General features: G+C 24.4%; 1 protein-coding gene across 1 annotated transcript in view; it reads right to left on the bottom strand.

Annotated features, from left to right (window-relative positions):
* Positions 1-17,170, bottom strand: part of LOC142238424 (uncharacterized) — a 122,038-nt gene that overhangs the window by 45,914 nt on the left and 58,954 nt on the right. The window contains exons 3-4 of the mRNA XM_075310100.1: positions 4,901-6,651; positions 4,668-4,831 (exon numbers count right to left, since the gene is read on the bottom strand). Coding sequence (XP_075166215.1) covers positions 4,668-4,831; positions 4,901-6,651 — 1,915 coding nt within the window. The remainder of the gene's footprint in view (positions 1-4,667; positions 4,832-4,900; positions 6,652-17,170) is intronic.

The raw sequence follows: 17,170 nt of genomic DNA on the forward strand, positions 1-17,170 counted from the left end.
AGGAATAAAAGTTTGACAAAACTTTCTATAAGAATAAGAATAAGAATTTTATTTCTATAGATTATTTCGGGCACGGTTGCCACTCGAGCCCGAAATAATCTACCAAAATTTGGAGAAAATTTTACCAAAAAAGTACCCAACAAAAACAAATTATTTTGAAAAATTTTATTTCTATAGAAAATTTTGTCAAAATTTTATTTCTTTAGAAAATTTTGTCAAAATTTTATTTCTTTAGAAAATTTTGTCAAAATTTTATTTCTATAAAAATTTTTTCAAAATTTTATTTCTATAGAAAATTTTGTCAAAATTTTATATCTATAGAAAATTTTGTCAAAATTTTATATCTATAGAAAATTTTGTCAAAATTTTATATCTATAGAAAATTTTGTCAAAATTTTATATTTATAGGAAATTTTGTCAAAATTTTATATCTATAGAAAATTTTGTCAAAATTTTATATCTATAGAAAATTTTGTCAAAATATTATTTCTATGAAAATGTTGTCAAAATTTTATTACCAAAAATTGTAGAATTTTTACTGTAGATTGGTAGAATTCTTCATGTTTTGGTAGATTTTGAGAATTATTCCTCTCCAACTAAGAGGTAGTTCACAAATTTTCTATAGGAATAAAAGTTTGACAAAACTTTCTATAAGAATAAGAATAAGAATTTTATTTCTATAGAAAATTTTCTCAACATTTTATTCCTATAGAAAATTTTCTTATTTCGATAGAAAGTTTTGTCAAAATTTTATTCCTATAGAAAATTTGTGATGTACCTCTTAGTTGGAGAGGAATAATTCTCAAAATCTACCAAAACATGAAGAATTCTACCAATCTACAGTAAAAATTCTACCATTTTTGGTAGAATTCTACCAACTGTGGCAACCGTGGTTATAGTCCATCTCTCTACAGTATCAATGAAAAATTGTAAATGGGTTTTCAAAATCCAAGGGGTAGGGTGCTAAATTTTTAAAAAAGGGCTTAATCCCTTCCCACAGAGGCCTTTCTACGCTTATGTCCAACCACTGGTATTTGTTGCAAGTTTTAAGCTACACTCACACCTTGATAAGAGAAATTAACCACCAATGGAGTTGATAGTCCAAATGAGCCTAAACTAATTCCTGAGTCGTTTTCATTGTAACCATTCAAATGCGCATCAAATGCGGATGCCTATCCATCCATCAACCACCATCGTCATTGAGAATAATCGCTATTTACACCCAATGCAAGAGAGGTTTGAGGGAGATTCATTACATAAAACATTTCGGGTTGATGGTGTTCATCCATCCATAGCCAATCGTGTTAATTAATTGTTATTTGGTTTTTTTATCTATTTCTGATTTTTATCTTTTAGGGATAAGTTATTTCTGAGCTCAAGGTCAGTTTTAAATGCGAATAGAACATCTCTACGGGAAATTGGAGCATCACAGGACTGATACCAATGCTCCAGCTTGTCGTTATTTTTATATTTATACCCTGCGCCACACTGTGGAACAGGGTATTATAAGTTAGTGCATATGTTTGTAACACCCAGAAGGAGACTTTGGCAATAATGCTCAGGGTGGGTCCCTGAGTCGATATAACCATGTCCGTCTGTCCGTCCGTCCGTCTGTCTGTGAACACATTTTTGTGATCAAAGTCTAGGTCGCAATTTAAGTCCAATCGCCTTCAAATTTGGCATATGTTCCTAATTTGGGTCAGAATAGAACCCTATTGATTTTGGAAGAAATCGGTTCAGATTTAGATATAGCTCCCATATATATCTTTCGCACGATATGGACTAATATGGGCACAGCAGCCAGAGTTTTATACCGATTTGCTTGAAATTTCGTACAAACATAACACTTAGTCGTATAGTCAAGTATGCAAAATTTGATTGAAATCGGTTCAGATTTAGATATAGCTCCCATATATATCTTTCGCCCGATATGGACTTATATGGCCCCAGAAGCTAGATTTCTGGCCGAATTTGGTTGAAATTTTGCACTAGGAGTACAATTAGTAGTATAGTCAGGTGTGCAAAATTTGATTGAAATCGGTTCAGATTTAGATATAGCTCCCATATATATCTTTCGCCCGATATGGACAAATATGGTCCTAAAAGCCAGAGTTTTGGCCCAATTTGGTTGAAATTTTGCACAAGGAGTACAATTGGTAGTATAGTCATGTGTGACAAATTTGATTGAAATCGGTTCAGGATTAGATATAGCTTCCATATATATTTTTCGCCCGATATGGAGTTATATGGTCCCAGATGCCAGAGTTTTGGCCCAATTTGATTGAAATTTTGCACTAGGAGTACAATTAGTAATATAGTCATGTGTGCCAAATTTGATTGAAATCGGTTCAGATTTAGATATAGCTCCCATATATATGTTTTTCTGATTTCGACAAAAATGGTCAAAATACCAACATTTTCCTTGTTAAATCGCCACTGCTTAGTCGAAAAGTTGTAAAAATGACTCTAATTTTTCTAAACTTCTAATACATATATATCGAGCGATAAATCATAAATAAACTTTTGCGAAGATTCCTTAAAATTGCTTCAGATTTAAATGTTTCCCATATTTTTTTTACTAAAATTGTGTTCCACCCTGGTGCATTAGCCAACCTAAATTTTGAGTCTATAGATTTTGTAAAAGTCTATCAAATTCTGTCCAAATCGAGTGATATTTAAATGTATTTGGGACAAACCTTTATATATAGCACCCAACACATTTGACGGATGTGATATGGTATCGAAAATTTAGATCTACAATGTGGTGCAGGGTATAATATAGTCGGCCCCGCCCGACTTTAGACTTTCCTTACTTGTTTTTATATAATTTATTGATTTCTTTACTTTTCTCTTGATATTAAAATCTTATTGGATCTACCAATTTTCTGAAATACAATTATCAGAATATTCTATTGTTAGATGTATTTCCAATTTTTTTTTTCCTTTCTATTGGATAGTTTGTCCCTGACTAGTTCATGGGGATCTGTCTATGGGGTAATCCTAATAAGTTGTCCCAGGACGTGTCCTTCGGAATGAGTCCAACATGTGTCTCAAGGTGTAAATTTACCCCGTCAATGACAAACCCATATTAATGTTTTAACCAGAACTAGGACTTTCGCGATTGAAATCAAAAAGTATTTTTTTCTATTTTTTCAATCGACATCGTAACAACGCTCGGTAAACAAAAAACGAGGTTGGCACTTAAGTGTGATTGCACTCAACAAAAACAATTACTAGCAGTTGCATTAGCATTAGCTCAAGAGAATTGAGAGACTACCAAATAAGAGAATACCAATCTGCTAAGATATGGGTAACCAATTTGTGTGATTGCTTTACTACGGTGTTTTCGAGAGACCAACACTCGTCCTAACAAACACCGACAGTCGTCGGTTGCATTGGATATTGGTGGTTGAAATTTCGCAGCCGTTCTCTGGTTAAGACCTCGCAAAGTACTCGGAAATCGAAACGTCAAATGTAAAAAAATAACAAAATCTTACATTTCAAAAATTAAATTTTTCCAAATTTGGAAGAATTCAACTTTTTTAAAATAAAAATTGAATTTCCCATATTTTTGGAAAAAAAAACTGAAAAAGTCGAATTTTCGACTTTTTGAGTTCACTCTGTAAACACTCCACCTTTATAGCATACGCCATACTAAATATAGATTCACAGCCCGACTCCATTTTTAAGCTCAATAATAAGCCAACACCTTTTTATAGGCGAGTTCGAAAGGCAAGTCATATAGGACAAGGCTGGCTTTTATCAACTCAAAATATTATTTTGGATATTCAAGGAGTACACATAAGTCGATATCGACTTTTCGAATAACCAATTTTTTTTCAGAAAAAAGTGGGAAAGTCAAGTCGACGAATTATAATCTTATCAAGTAAGGAAAGTCAAAAGTACTGCACCACTTCGTAGGTCTAAATTTTTAGGTGCTATATCTAAATCTGAACTGATTTTTACCAAATTTGCCATATAAAACTAGAATGTTAATTTTACTTCCCGTTCAAAATTTCATGTAAATCATAGCAAATTTTTGGCCTCTGTGGTCATATGAGAAAGATATATACAGTGTGCAAAATTTAAAGCAAAAATAAGGCATTTATAGATGCATGACCTGTGAAAATATATGGGAGCTATATCAAAAACTGAACCGATTTCTTCCAAAAATCAATAGGGTTCCAGTTTGTCCCCAAACACATACTTGTGCCAAATTTAAAGACGATTAGGTTAAAACTGCGAGCTAGACTATGACCATAAAAATGTGTTCACAGACAGACAGACGGGCGGACGGACATGGCTAGAGGGGGCCGTTCCTGATTATTATTGCAAAGACACCCTGTGTCTATCATATCATATGCACTGGCGCAGGGTATAAAAATCGAATAATAGATTTTTGATGTGGTTCAAAATCGGCTTTTGGTATCGAAAAATCGAAAACTCAACTTTGCATTGAAATGAAGAGGGTTGTGTTTTAGCTGACAAATCGCCTATAGTCACAAACGTCGAAAGTAGGCTTTTTCAAATTTTAAAACCAAACGCAAAATCATCCCTTTTCAAATTTGCTAAATTCAAAAAGTCGAAAGCTGAATTTTCCAAATTTTTGAAAATAGTCGACAAATCTAATTTTTGACATTCATCACAATCCCTAGAGTGCAACTTACTTTTTCACTTGATCCGATTTCATTTCTATAGATTGTTTCAATTTTGCTTGTTGAGTTTCCTCCATAACTCGGGTGGCATTACGTTGGGCCTCTAAGCGATGAATTTTATCCTGCAAAGCTTGTAACTCAAGTTCCAACTTGGCTCTAAATTCAGGAGGATCGCTCTAAAAAAATAGACGGGAAAAAAGGCAAATTAATTTTTCCACCCTTTCGATGATTTACTTCAGACTTACCTTGTTTGTTGATACCCCAGAATTTGCGCAAGAAGCTGCTGATAAATGAGGTAAACTACCACTGGTGCCATTTGCAGAACTTTTGATAAGAGTTCGAGGAGCTGGAGCAGGTTTCTTATTTAATTTCGGTGAATTTTGCAAGGAACTAGGTAATCTCAAATTCAACTTAAGATTATGGACATTTTTATTTGTCCTACTTGCATTTGGAGACTGGGTGGCTTGAGAAGTGCTTTTACTGACATCGCCTTGGTTGTTGGGCTTATAACGACTACTCTCCTCAATAGCTTGCATTTCTACTTGAAGTTTCTCTCCAAAAGTCTTTAGTAGTTCATCATATTCGATTTGTCTGCTATTGTTGATATTCTTACATTGAGCCTGGGGCTCAGCCTTTTGACTAAATATACCACTGAAACTTTGTTCCTTTTTGGGTGACATACATGTAGTACGAATTTTAGTGCGAGGACTTTGGGGTACATATTTACCCACAACAACATTTTCATAATTTTCACCTCCTGCATGCGAATGTTGATGCTGTTGTTGACCATTAATCTCTATACGTTTAGGGCCTAGAACACGAACATTTTCATAGCCACTAGATCCACTATAACTAACATCCATGTTATCATTGCCCATAGCCGAGGCAGAGACGTTATTAAAACTACCATCGAACGAAGATTTTTGTGAATCATGTTGGAAGGGAGATTTTCTTTCACGTGGCAATGAACCATTGGTAATGATACGATTTTGGACAATAGGTGAAGAGGTAATATTGCCTCCACCATTACCACCACTGGGATTATGATTATGATTTTGTCTATCGGTATACTCAGTACATATCTTAAGCATATCATCCAAATGATTTCGCTCATCATTGCTAATTTCATTATATTCATCATCTCTTCTATCGTCCAAACGATTGTAGACAGATAGGGGAGTAGAACTCTGGCCACCAGGACTTGTGGTGGTATTCATTTCATTGTTAATACTGTTCATGGGAAATATTTGTAAATTTCCCAATTTCGGATAACGATCATAGGCATTTAAGGCTTGACGTTGGCTATCTGAATTATTTTTCTTCTCTGTATGCATGGGAACATTATCGTAGATGTTATTATTGCTCTTGGCCTGTTGACTGATATTCCTTTTGGCATTATTGATATTCTTTTCATTGCGTTGTGATTCGGCCATCATGTTTTTAGCAAATCGTGTATATTTCTGTCCCAATACATCCTCCGCTGGTAAGTTAACCGTAACCAAATCCGCCGTAAAAACTTTGGGACACTGCAAGCCATTTATGTCTATAGGAGCCAATTTCGCATAGGATTTTGTTGTATTCGAGACTCGAGCAGTGGCTGCTGCTGGTTGTATGGTTGATTCATAAAATGATTCAATTTCTGCTCCACTTACGCTATCGGAACTTTTTCCGGAATTTCTTTGTATACCTCCTTGACTGAAATCAATTTGAGGCATCGATATTCTTTCACTCGAACCCATGGCTGTGCGTATTTGTTTCGCCTCGGCGGGATTATTAAAACGCAAATAATAAGATTTTCCAATGGTTATCATAGCTCCCTGAGTGAGATTAATTTCTTCGATAATTTTCGTACCATCGATTAGTATACGAGCATCTCGTTCGGGTACCAAGGTGACTTCGTTCTCCTCACTACGGTATATGGTACAATGTAAGGGTCGAACACCACTACCATTTAAGGAAATGTTACAGCGTGTCGAGGAGCCTATGGTTGTGTCACCTATAGGAGAAACAGAAAATGTTATAAAATTTATATTATTCAAAAATAGAAATGTTTGCTTTCTTATCTAACCTACTATGGCCCTAGAATGGTCATCAACGCTAAGCTTTTGAATACTTGAAAAGATTTTGATGTCTCGCAGCACAAATCATCAACTAGACAGACAATTCTTATCAGTCTCTTATTAAGTAGCCCATTGTGACATCTTTAAACATAGTTTATGTTGTATTCTATTCCAGAAGAGACACGTGTCTTTAGCCTTGGAATAGTGTTTTGAAACTTAATGATGACATTTCTTTTGAAGATCTATTGATACAATTAAAGATGTCGAGTTATTGAATTTGTCACACTCTTATTTCTATAGAAAATTTTGTCAAAATTTTATTTCCATACAAAATTTTGACAAAATTTTTTATGAAAATAAAATTTCTATAGAAAATTTGGTCAAAATTTTATTTCTTTAGAAAATGTTGTCCAAATTTTATTTCTATAGAAAATTTTGTCAAAATTTTATTTCTATAGAAAATTTTGTCAAAATTTTACTTCTATACAAAATTTTCTCACAATTTTATTTCTATAGAAAATGTTGTCAATAGAAAATTTTGCCAAAAATTTTATTTCTATAGAAAATTTTGTCCGAATTTTATTTCTATAGAAAATTTCTTATTTCTATATAAAATTTTGTCAAAATTTTATTGCTATAGAAAATTTTGTCAAAATTTTATTTCTATAGAAAATTTTGTCAAAATTTTATTTCTTTAGAAAATGTTGTCCAAATTTTATTTCTATAGAAAATTTTGTCAAAATTTTACTTCTATACAAAATTTTGTCAAAATTTTATTTCTATAGAAAATTTTCTCAACATTTTATTTCTATAGAAAATTTTGTCAAAATTTTATTTCTTTAGAAAATGTTGTCCAAATTTTATTTCTATAGAAAATTTTGTCAAAATTTTACTTCTATAGAAAATTTTGTCAAAATGTTATTTCTATAGAAAATTTTGTCTCAATTTTATTTCTATAGAAAATTTTGTCACAATTTCATTTCTATAGAAAATTTTGTCAAAATTTTATTTCTACAGCAAAATTTTGTCAAAATTTTATTTCTATAGAAGATTTACTCAAAATTTTATTTCTATAGACAATTTCTTCAAAATTTTATTTCTATTGAAAACTTTTTAAAATTGTATTCTATAGAAAATTTTGTCAAAATTTTATTTCTTTAGAAAATTTTGACCAAATTTTATATTTTGTCAAAATTTTATTTCTATAGAAAATTTTGTCCAAATTTTATTTTCATAAAAAATTTTGTCAAAATTTTATTTCTATAGAAAATTTTGTCAACATTTTATTTCTTTAGAAAATGTCCAAATTTTATTTCTATAGAAAATTTTGTCAACATTTTACTTCTATAAAAAAATTTCTCAAAATTTTATTTCTATAGAAAACTTTGTCAAAATTTTATTTCTATAGAAAATTTTGTCAAAATTTTATTTCTATAGAAAAGTTTGTCAAAATTTTATTTCTATAGAAAATTTTGTCAAAATTTTATTTCTATAGAAAATTTTCTCAATATTTTATTTCTATAGAAAATTGTGTCAAGTAGAAATAAAACTATAGAAAATTTTGTCTAAATCTTATTTCAATAAAAAAGTTTGTCAAAATTTTATTTCTATAGAAAATTTTTTCAAAATTTTATTTCTATAGAAAATTTTGTGACAATTTTATTTCCATAGAGAATTTTGTCAAAATTTTATTTCTATAGAAAATTTTGTCAAGATTTTATTTCTATAGAACATTTTGTCAAAATTTTATTTCCATAGAAAATTTTGTGAACATTTTATTTCTATAGAAAATTTTGTCAAAATTTTATTTCTATAGACATTTTTCTAAAAATTTTATTTCCATAGAAAATTTTGTCAAAATTTTATTTCTATAGAAAATTTTGTCAAAATTTTATTTCTATAGAAAATTTTGTCAAAATTTTATTTCTATAGAAAATATTGTCAAAATTTTATTTCTATAGAAAATTATGTCAAAATGTTATTTCTATAGAAAATTTTGTCAAAAACTTAGTTCTTCAGCAAACATTGTCAAAAATTTATTTCTAAGAAAATTATGTCAAAATTTTATTTCTATAGAAAATTTTGAAAAAGAAAATTCTATAGAAAAATTTGCCAACATTTTTTCTATACAAAATTTTATTAAAAATTGATTTCTGTAGAAAGTTTTGTCAAAATTGTATTTCTATAGAAAATTTCGTCAAAATATTTTCTATAAAAAATGTTATTAAAATTTTATTTTTATAGAAAGTTTTGTCAAAATTTTATTTCTATACAAAATGTTGCCAAAAGTTTATTTCGTGAAAATTTTGTCAAAATTTTAGTTCTATAGAAAATTTTGTCAAAATGTTATTTCTGTAAAAAAGTTTGTCAAAATTTTATTTCTATAGAAAATTTTATCAAAATTTTATTTCTATAGAAAATTTTGTGAAAATTTTATTTCTAAAGATAATTTTGTCCAAATTTTATTTCTTTAGAAAATTTTGTCAAAATTTTATTTGTATAGACGATTTTTACAAAATTTTATTTCTATAGAAAAGTTTGTCAAAATTTTATTTCTATAGAAAATTTTGTCAAAATTTTATTTCTTTAGAAAATGTTGTCCAAATTTTATTTCTATAGAAAATTTTGTCAAAATTTTACTTCAATACAAAATTTTGTCAAAATTTTATTTCTATAGAAAATTTTCTCAACATTTTATTTCTATAGAAAATTTTGTCAAAATTTTATTTTCATAAAAAATTTTGTCCAAATTTTATTTCTATAGAAAATTTTGTCAAAATTTTATTTCTATAGAAAATTTTGTCCGAATTTTATTTCTATAGAAAATTTCTTATTTCTATATAAAATTTTGTCAAAATTTTATTGCTATAGAAAATTTTGTCAAAATTTTATTTCTATAGAAAATTTTGTCAAAATTTTATTTCTTTAGAAAATGTTGTCCAAATTTTATTTCTATAGAAAATTTTGTCAAAATTTTACTTCTATACAAAATTTTGTCAAAATTTTATTTCTATAGAAAATTTTCTCAACATTTTATTTCTATAGAAAATTTTGTCAAAATTTTATTTCTTTAGAAAATGTTGTCCAAATTTTATTTCTATAGAAAATTTTGTCAAAATTTTACTTCTATAGAAAATTTTGTCAAAATGTTATTTCTATAGAAAATTTTGTCTCAATTTTATTTCTATAGAAAATTTTGTCACAATTTCATTTCTATAGAAAATTTTGTCAAAATTTTATTTCTACAGCAAAATTTTGTCAAAATTTTATTTCTATAGAAGATTTACTCAAAATTTTATTTCTATAGACAATTTCTTCAAAATTTTATTTCTATTGAAAACTTTTTAAAATTGTATTCTATAGAAAATTTTGTCAAAATTTTATTTCTTTAGAAAATTTTGACCAAATTTTATATTTTGTCAAAATTTTATTTCTATAGAAAATTTTGTCCAAATTTTATTTTCATAAAAAATTTTGTCAAAATTTTATTTCTATAGAAAATTTTGTCAACATTTTATTTCTTTAGAAAATGTCCAAATTTTATTTCTATAGAAAATTTTGTCAACATTTTACTTCTATAAAAAAATTTCTCAAAATTTTATTTCTATAGAAAACTTTGTCAAAATTTTATTTCTATAGAAAATTTTGTCAAAATTTTATTTCTATAGAAAAGTTTGTCAAAATTTTATTTCTATAGAAAATTTTGTCAAAATTTTATTTCTATAGAAAATTTTCTCAATATTTTATTTCTATAGAAAATTGTGTCAAGTAGAAATAAAACTATAGAAAATTTTGTCTAAATCTTATTTCAATAAAAAAGTTTGTCAAAATTTTATTTCTATAGAAAATTTTTTCAAAATTTTATTTCTATAGAAAATTTTGTGACAATTTTATTTCCATAGAGAATTTTGTCAAAATTTTATTTCTATAGAAAATTTTGTCAAGATTTTATTTCTATAGAACATTTTGTCAAAATTTTATTTCCATAGAAAATTTTGTGAACATTTTATTTCTATAGAAAATTTTGTCAAAATTTTATTTCTATAGAAATTTTTCTAAAAATTTTATTTCCATAGAAAATTTTGTCAAAATTTTATTTCTATAGAAAATTTTGTCAAAATTTTATTTCTATAGAAAATTTTGTCAAAATTTTATTTCTATAGAAAATATTGTCAAAATTTTATTTCTATAGAAAATTATGTCAAAATGTTATTTCTATAGAAAATTTTGTCAAAAACTTAGTTCTTCAGCAAACATTGTCAAAAATTTATTTCTAAGAAAATTATGTCAAAATTTTATTTCTATAGAAAATTTTGAAAAAGAAAATTCTATAGAAAAATTTGCCAACATTTTTTCTATACAAAATTTTATTAAAAATTGATTTCTGTAGAAAGTTTTGTCAAAATTGTATTTCTATAGAAAATTTCGTCAAAATATTTTCTATAAAAAATGTTATTAAAATTTTATTTTTATAGAAAGTTTTGTCAAAATTTTATTTCTATACAAAATGTTGCCAAAAGTTTATTTCGTGAAAATTTTGTCAAAATTTTAGTTCTATAGAAAATTTTGTCAAAATGTTATTTCTGTAAAAAAGTTTGTCAAAATTTTATTTCTATAGAAAATTTTATCAAAATTTTATTTCTATAGAAAATGTTGTGAAAATTTTATTTCTAAAGATAATTTTGTCCAAATTTTATTTCTTTAGAAAATTTTGTCAAAATTTTATTTGTATAGACGATTTTTACAAAATTTTATTTCTATAGAAAAGTTTGTCAAAATTTTATTTCTATAGAAAATTTTGTCAAAATTTTATTTCTTTAGAAAATGTTGTCCAAATTTTATTTCTATAGAACATTTTGTCAAAATTTTACTTCTATACAAAATTTTGTCAAAATTTTATTTCTATAGAAAATTTTCTCAACATTTTATTTCTATAGAAAATTTTGTCAAAATTTTATTTTCATAAAAAATTTTGTCCAAATTTTATTTCTATAGAAAATTTTGTCAAAATTTTATTTCTATAGAAAATTTTGTCCGAATTTTATTTCTATAGAAAATTTCTTATTTCTATATAAAATTTTGTCAAAATTTTATTGCTATAGAAAATTTTGTCAAAATTTTATTTCTATAGAAAATTTTGTCAAAATTTTATTTCTTTAGAAAATGTTGTCCAAATTTTATTTCTATAGAAAATTTTGTCAAAATTTTACTTCTATACAAAATTTTGTCAAAATTTTATTTCTATAGAAAATTTTCTCAACATTTTATTTCTATAGAAAATTTTGTCAAAATTTTATTTCTTTAGAAAATGTTGTCCAAATTTTATTTCTATAGAAAATTTTGTCAAAATTTTACTTCTATAGAAAATTTTGTCAAAATGTTATTTCTATAGAAAATTTTGTCTCAATTTTATTTCTATAGAAAATTTTGTCACAATTTCATTTCTATAGAAAATTTTGTCAAAATTTTATTTCTACAGCAAAATTTTGTCAAAATTTTATTTCTATAGAAGATTTACTCAAAATTTTATTTCTATAGACAATTTCTTCAAAATTTTATTTCTATTGAAAACTTTTTAAAATTGTATTCTATAGAAAATTTTGTCAAAATTTTATTTCTTTAGAAAATTTTGACCAAATTTTATATTTTGTCAAAATTTTATTTCTATAGAAAATTTTGTCCAAATTTTATTTTCATAAAAAATTTTGTCAAAATTTTATTTCTATAGAAAATTTTGTCAACATTTTATTTCTTTAGAAAATGTCCAAATTTTATTTCTATAGAAAATTTTGTCAACATTTTACTTCTATAAAAAAATTTCTCAAAATTTTATTTCTATAGAAAACTTTGTCAAAATTTTATTTCTATAGAAAATTTTGTCAAAATTTTATTTCTATAGAAAAGTTTGTCAAAATTTTATTTCTATAGAAAATTTTGTCAAAATTTTATTTCTATAGAAAATTTTCTCAATATTTTATTTCTATAGAAAATTGTGTCAAGTAGAAATAAAACTATAGAAAATTTTGTCTAAATCTTATTTCAATAAAAAAGTTTGTCAAAATTTTATTTCTATAGAAAATTTTTTCAAAATTTTATTTCTATAGAAAATTTTGTGACAATTTTATTTCCATAGAGAATTTTGTCAAAATTTTATTTCTATAGAAAATTTTGTCAAGATTTTATTTCTATAGAACATTTTGTCAAAATTTTATTTCCATAGAAAATTTTGTGAACATTTTATTTCTATAGAAAATTTTGTCAAAATTTTATTTCTATAGAAATTTTTCTAAAAATTTTATTTCCATAGAAAATTTTGTCAAAATTTTATTTCTATAGAAAATTTTGTCAAAATTTTATTTCTATAGAAAATTTTGTCAAAATTTTATTTCTATAGAAAATATTGTCAAAATTTTATTTCTATAGAAAATTATGTCAAAATGTTATTTCTATAGAAAATTTTGTCAAAAACTTAGTTCTTCAGCAAACATTGTCAAAAATTTATTTCTAAGAAAATTATGTCAAAATTTTATTTCTATAGAAAATTTTGAAAAAGAAAATTCTATAGAAAAATTTGCCAACATTTTTTCTATACAAAATTTTATTAAAAATTGATTTCTGTAGAAAGTTTTGTCAAAATTGTATTTCTATAGAAAATTTCGTCAAAATATTTTCTATAAAAAATGTTATTAAAATTTTATTTTTATAGAAAGTTTTGTCAAAATTTTATTTCTATACAAAATGTTGCCAAAAGTTTATTTCGTGAAAATTTTGTCAAAATTTTAGTTCTATAGAAAATTTTGTCAAAATGTTATTTCTGTAAAAAAGTTTGTCAAAATTTTATTTCTATAGAAAATTTTATCAAAATTTTATTTCTATAGAAAATGTTGTGAAAATTTTATTTCTAAAGATAATTTTGTCCAAATTTTATTTCTTTAGAAAATTTTGTCAAAATTTTATTTGTATAGACGATTTTTACAAAATTTTATTTCTATAGAAAAGTTTGTCAAAATTTTATTTCTATAGAAAATTTTGTCAAAATTTTATTTCTTTAGAAAATGTTGTCCAAATTTTATTTCTATAGAAAATTTTGTCAAAATTTTACTTCTATACAAAATTTTGTCAAAATTTTATTTCTATAGAAAATTTTCTCAACATTTTATTTCTATAGAAAATTTTGTCAAAATTTTATTTTCATAAAAAATTTTGTCCAAATTTTATTTCTATAGAAAATTTTGTCAAAATTTTATTTCTATAGAAAATTTTGTCCGAATTTTATTTCTATAGAAAATTTCTTATTTCTATATAAAATTTTGTCAAAATTTTATTGCTATAGAAAATTTTGTCAAAATTTTATTTCTATAGAAAATTTTGTCAAAATTTTATTTCTTTAGAAAATGTTGTCCAAATTTTATTTCTATAGAAAATTTTGTCAAAATTTTACTTCTATACAAAATTTTGTCAAAATTTTATTTCTATAGAAAATTTTCTCAACATTTTATTTCTATAGAAAATTTTGTCAAAATTTTATTTCTTTAGAAAATGTTGTCCAAATTTTATTTCTATAGAAAATTTTGTCAAAATTTTACTTCTATAGAAAATTTTGTCAAAATGTTATTTCTATAGAAAATTTTGTCTCAATTTTATTTCTATAGAAAATTTTGTCACAATTTCATTTCTATAGAAAATTTTGTCAAAATTTTATTTCTACAGCAAAATTTTGTCAAAATTTTATTTCTATAGAAGATTTACTCAAAATTTTATTTCTATAGACAATTTCTTCAAAATTTTATTTCTATTGAAAACTTTTTAAAATTGTATTCTATAGAAAATTTTGTCAAAATTTTATTTCTTTAGAAAATTTTGACCAAATTTTATATTTTGTCAAAATTTTATTTCTATAGAAAATTTTGTCCAAATTTTATTTTCATAAAAAATTTTGTCAAAATTTTATTTCTATAGAAAATTTTGTCAACATTTTATTTCTTTAGAAAATGTCCAAATTTTATTTCTATAGAAAATTTTGTCAACATTTTACTTCTATAAAAAAATTTCTCAAAATTTTATTTCTATAGAAAACTTTGTCAAAATTTTATTTCTATAGAAAATTTTGTCAAAATTTTATTTCTATAGAAAAGTTTGTCAAAATTTTATTTCTATAGAAAATTTTGTCAAAATTTTATTTCTATAGAAAATTTTCTCAATATTTTATTTCTATAGAAAATTGTGTCAAGTAGAAATAAAACTATAGAAAATTTTGTCTAAATCTTATTTCAATAAAAAAGTTTGTCAAAATTTTATTTCTATAGAAAATTTTTTCAAAATTTTATTTCTATAGAAAATTTTGTGACAATTTTATTTCCATAGAGAATTTTGTCAAAATTTTATTTCTATAGAAAATTTTGTCAAGATTTTATTTCTATAGAACATTTTGTCAAAATTTTATTTCCATAGAAAATTTTGTGAACATTTTATTTCTATAGAAAATTTTGTCAAAATTTTATTTCTATAGAAATTTTTCTAAAAATTTTATTTCCATAGAAAATTTTGTCAAAATTTTATTTCTATAGAAAATTTTGTCAAAATTTTATTTCTATAGAAAATTTTGTCAAAATTTTATTTCTATAGAAAATATTGTCAAAATTTTATTTCTATAGAAAATTATGTCAAAATGTTATTTCTATAGAAAATTTTGTCAAAAACTTAGTTCTTCAGCAAACATTGTCAAAAATTTATTTCTAAGAAAATTATGTCAAAATTTTATTTCTATAGAAAATTTTGAAAAAGAAAATTCTATAGAAAAATTTGCCAACATTTTTTCTATACAAAATTTTATTAAAAATTGATTTCTGTAGAAAGTTTTGTCAAAATTGTATTTCTATAGAAAATTTCGTCAAAATATTTTCTATAAAAAATGTTATTAAAATTTTATTTTTATAGAAAGTTTTGTCAAAATTTTATTTCTATACAAAATGTTGCCAAAAGTTTATTTCGTGAAAATTTTGTCAAAATTTTAGTTCTATAGAAAATTTTGTCAAAATGTTATTTCTGTAAAAAAGTTTGTCAAAATTTTATTTCTATAGAAAATTTTATCAAAATTTTATTTCTATAGAAAATTTTGTGAAAATTTTATTTCTAAAGATAATTTTGTCCAAATTTTATTTCTTTAGAAAATTTTGTCAAAATTTTATTTGTATAGACGATTTTTACAAAATTTTATTTCTATAGAAAAGTTTGTCAAAATTTTATTTCTATAGAAAATTTTGTCAAAATTTTATTTCTTTAGAAAATGTTGTCCAAATTTTATTTCTATAGAAAATTTTGTCAAAATTTTACTTCTATACAAAATTTTGTCAAAATTTTATTTCTATAGAAAATTTTCTCAACATTTTATTTCTATAGAAAATTTTGTCAAAATTTTATTTTCATAAAAAATTTTGTCCAAATTTTATTTCTATAGAAAATTTTGTCAAAATTTTATTTCTATAGAAAATTTTGTCAAAATTTTATTTCTATAGAAAATTTTGTCAAAATTTTATTTCTTTAGAAAATGTTGTCCAAATTTTATTTCTATAGAAAATTTTGTCAAAATTTTACTTCTATACAAAATTTTCTCAAAATTTTATTTCTATAGAAAACTTTGTCAAAATTTTATTTCTATAGAAAGTTTTGTCAACATTTTATTTCTATAGAAAATTTTGTCAAAATTTTATTTCTATAGAAAGTTTTGTCAAAATTTTATTTCTATAGAAAGTTTTGTCAAAATGTGATTTCTATAGAAAATTTTGTCAAAATTTTATTTCTATAGAAAATTTTGTCAAAATTTTATTTCTATAGTAAATTTTGTCAAAATTTTATTTCTATAGAAAATTTTGTCAAATTTTATTTCTATAGAAAATTTTGTCAAAATTTTATTTCTATAGACAATTTTGTCCAAATGTTATTTCTATAGAAAATTTTTAAAACAATTTTTAACAGAAAATTTGGCAGAAGATTATTTCTATAGAAAATTTATGAATTACGTCTTTGCAAAATCTACCAAACAATAAAAAAAACTAACATTTTTGGTAGAATTGTACCAACTGTGACAACCGTGGTTGGGTAGTTAGCTGTTTATGATAACATGGTGCGTGGCACCCAAACGGCTATAGAAGGAGTAGCTGAACAACAGTACGGGGCAGTTGGTTGGCGATCGTCAAGGAGGTAAGATAGATTTTTTTGGAGCAGAGTAAATGTCAGCCTCAAATAAGTATAACTGCTAAGTATAATCTTCGTTGTACAACCGTCGCCGCCCTTTGATGCGAAGTATAACCTTCTTCGACAAACTCCTTCCCCGAGTCCGCAATATATAATTTTCGTCAGACAAAATCCTTTCTCCGCGTCTGCAAAGTAGAATCTCGCTACACAAACTTCTTTCTCGCGTCTTCGAAGTATAATCTTGCATAGACAAACTGCTCC

The sequence above is a fragment of the Haematobia irritans genome, chromosome 1 (assembly GCF_050003625.1).
Source record: "Haematobia irritans isolate KBUSLIRL chromosome 1, ASM5000362v1, whole genome shotgun sequence".
Lineage (NCBI taxonomy): Eukaryota > Metazoa > Arthropoda > Insecta > Diptera > Muscidae > Haematobia > Haematobia irritans.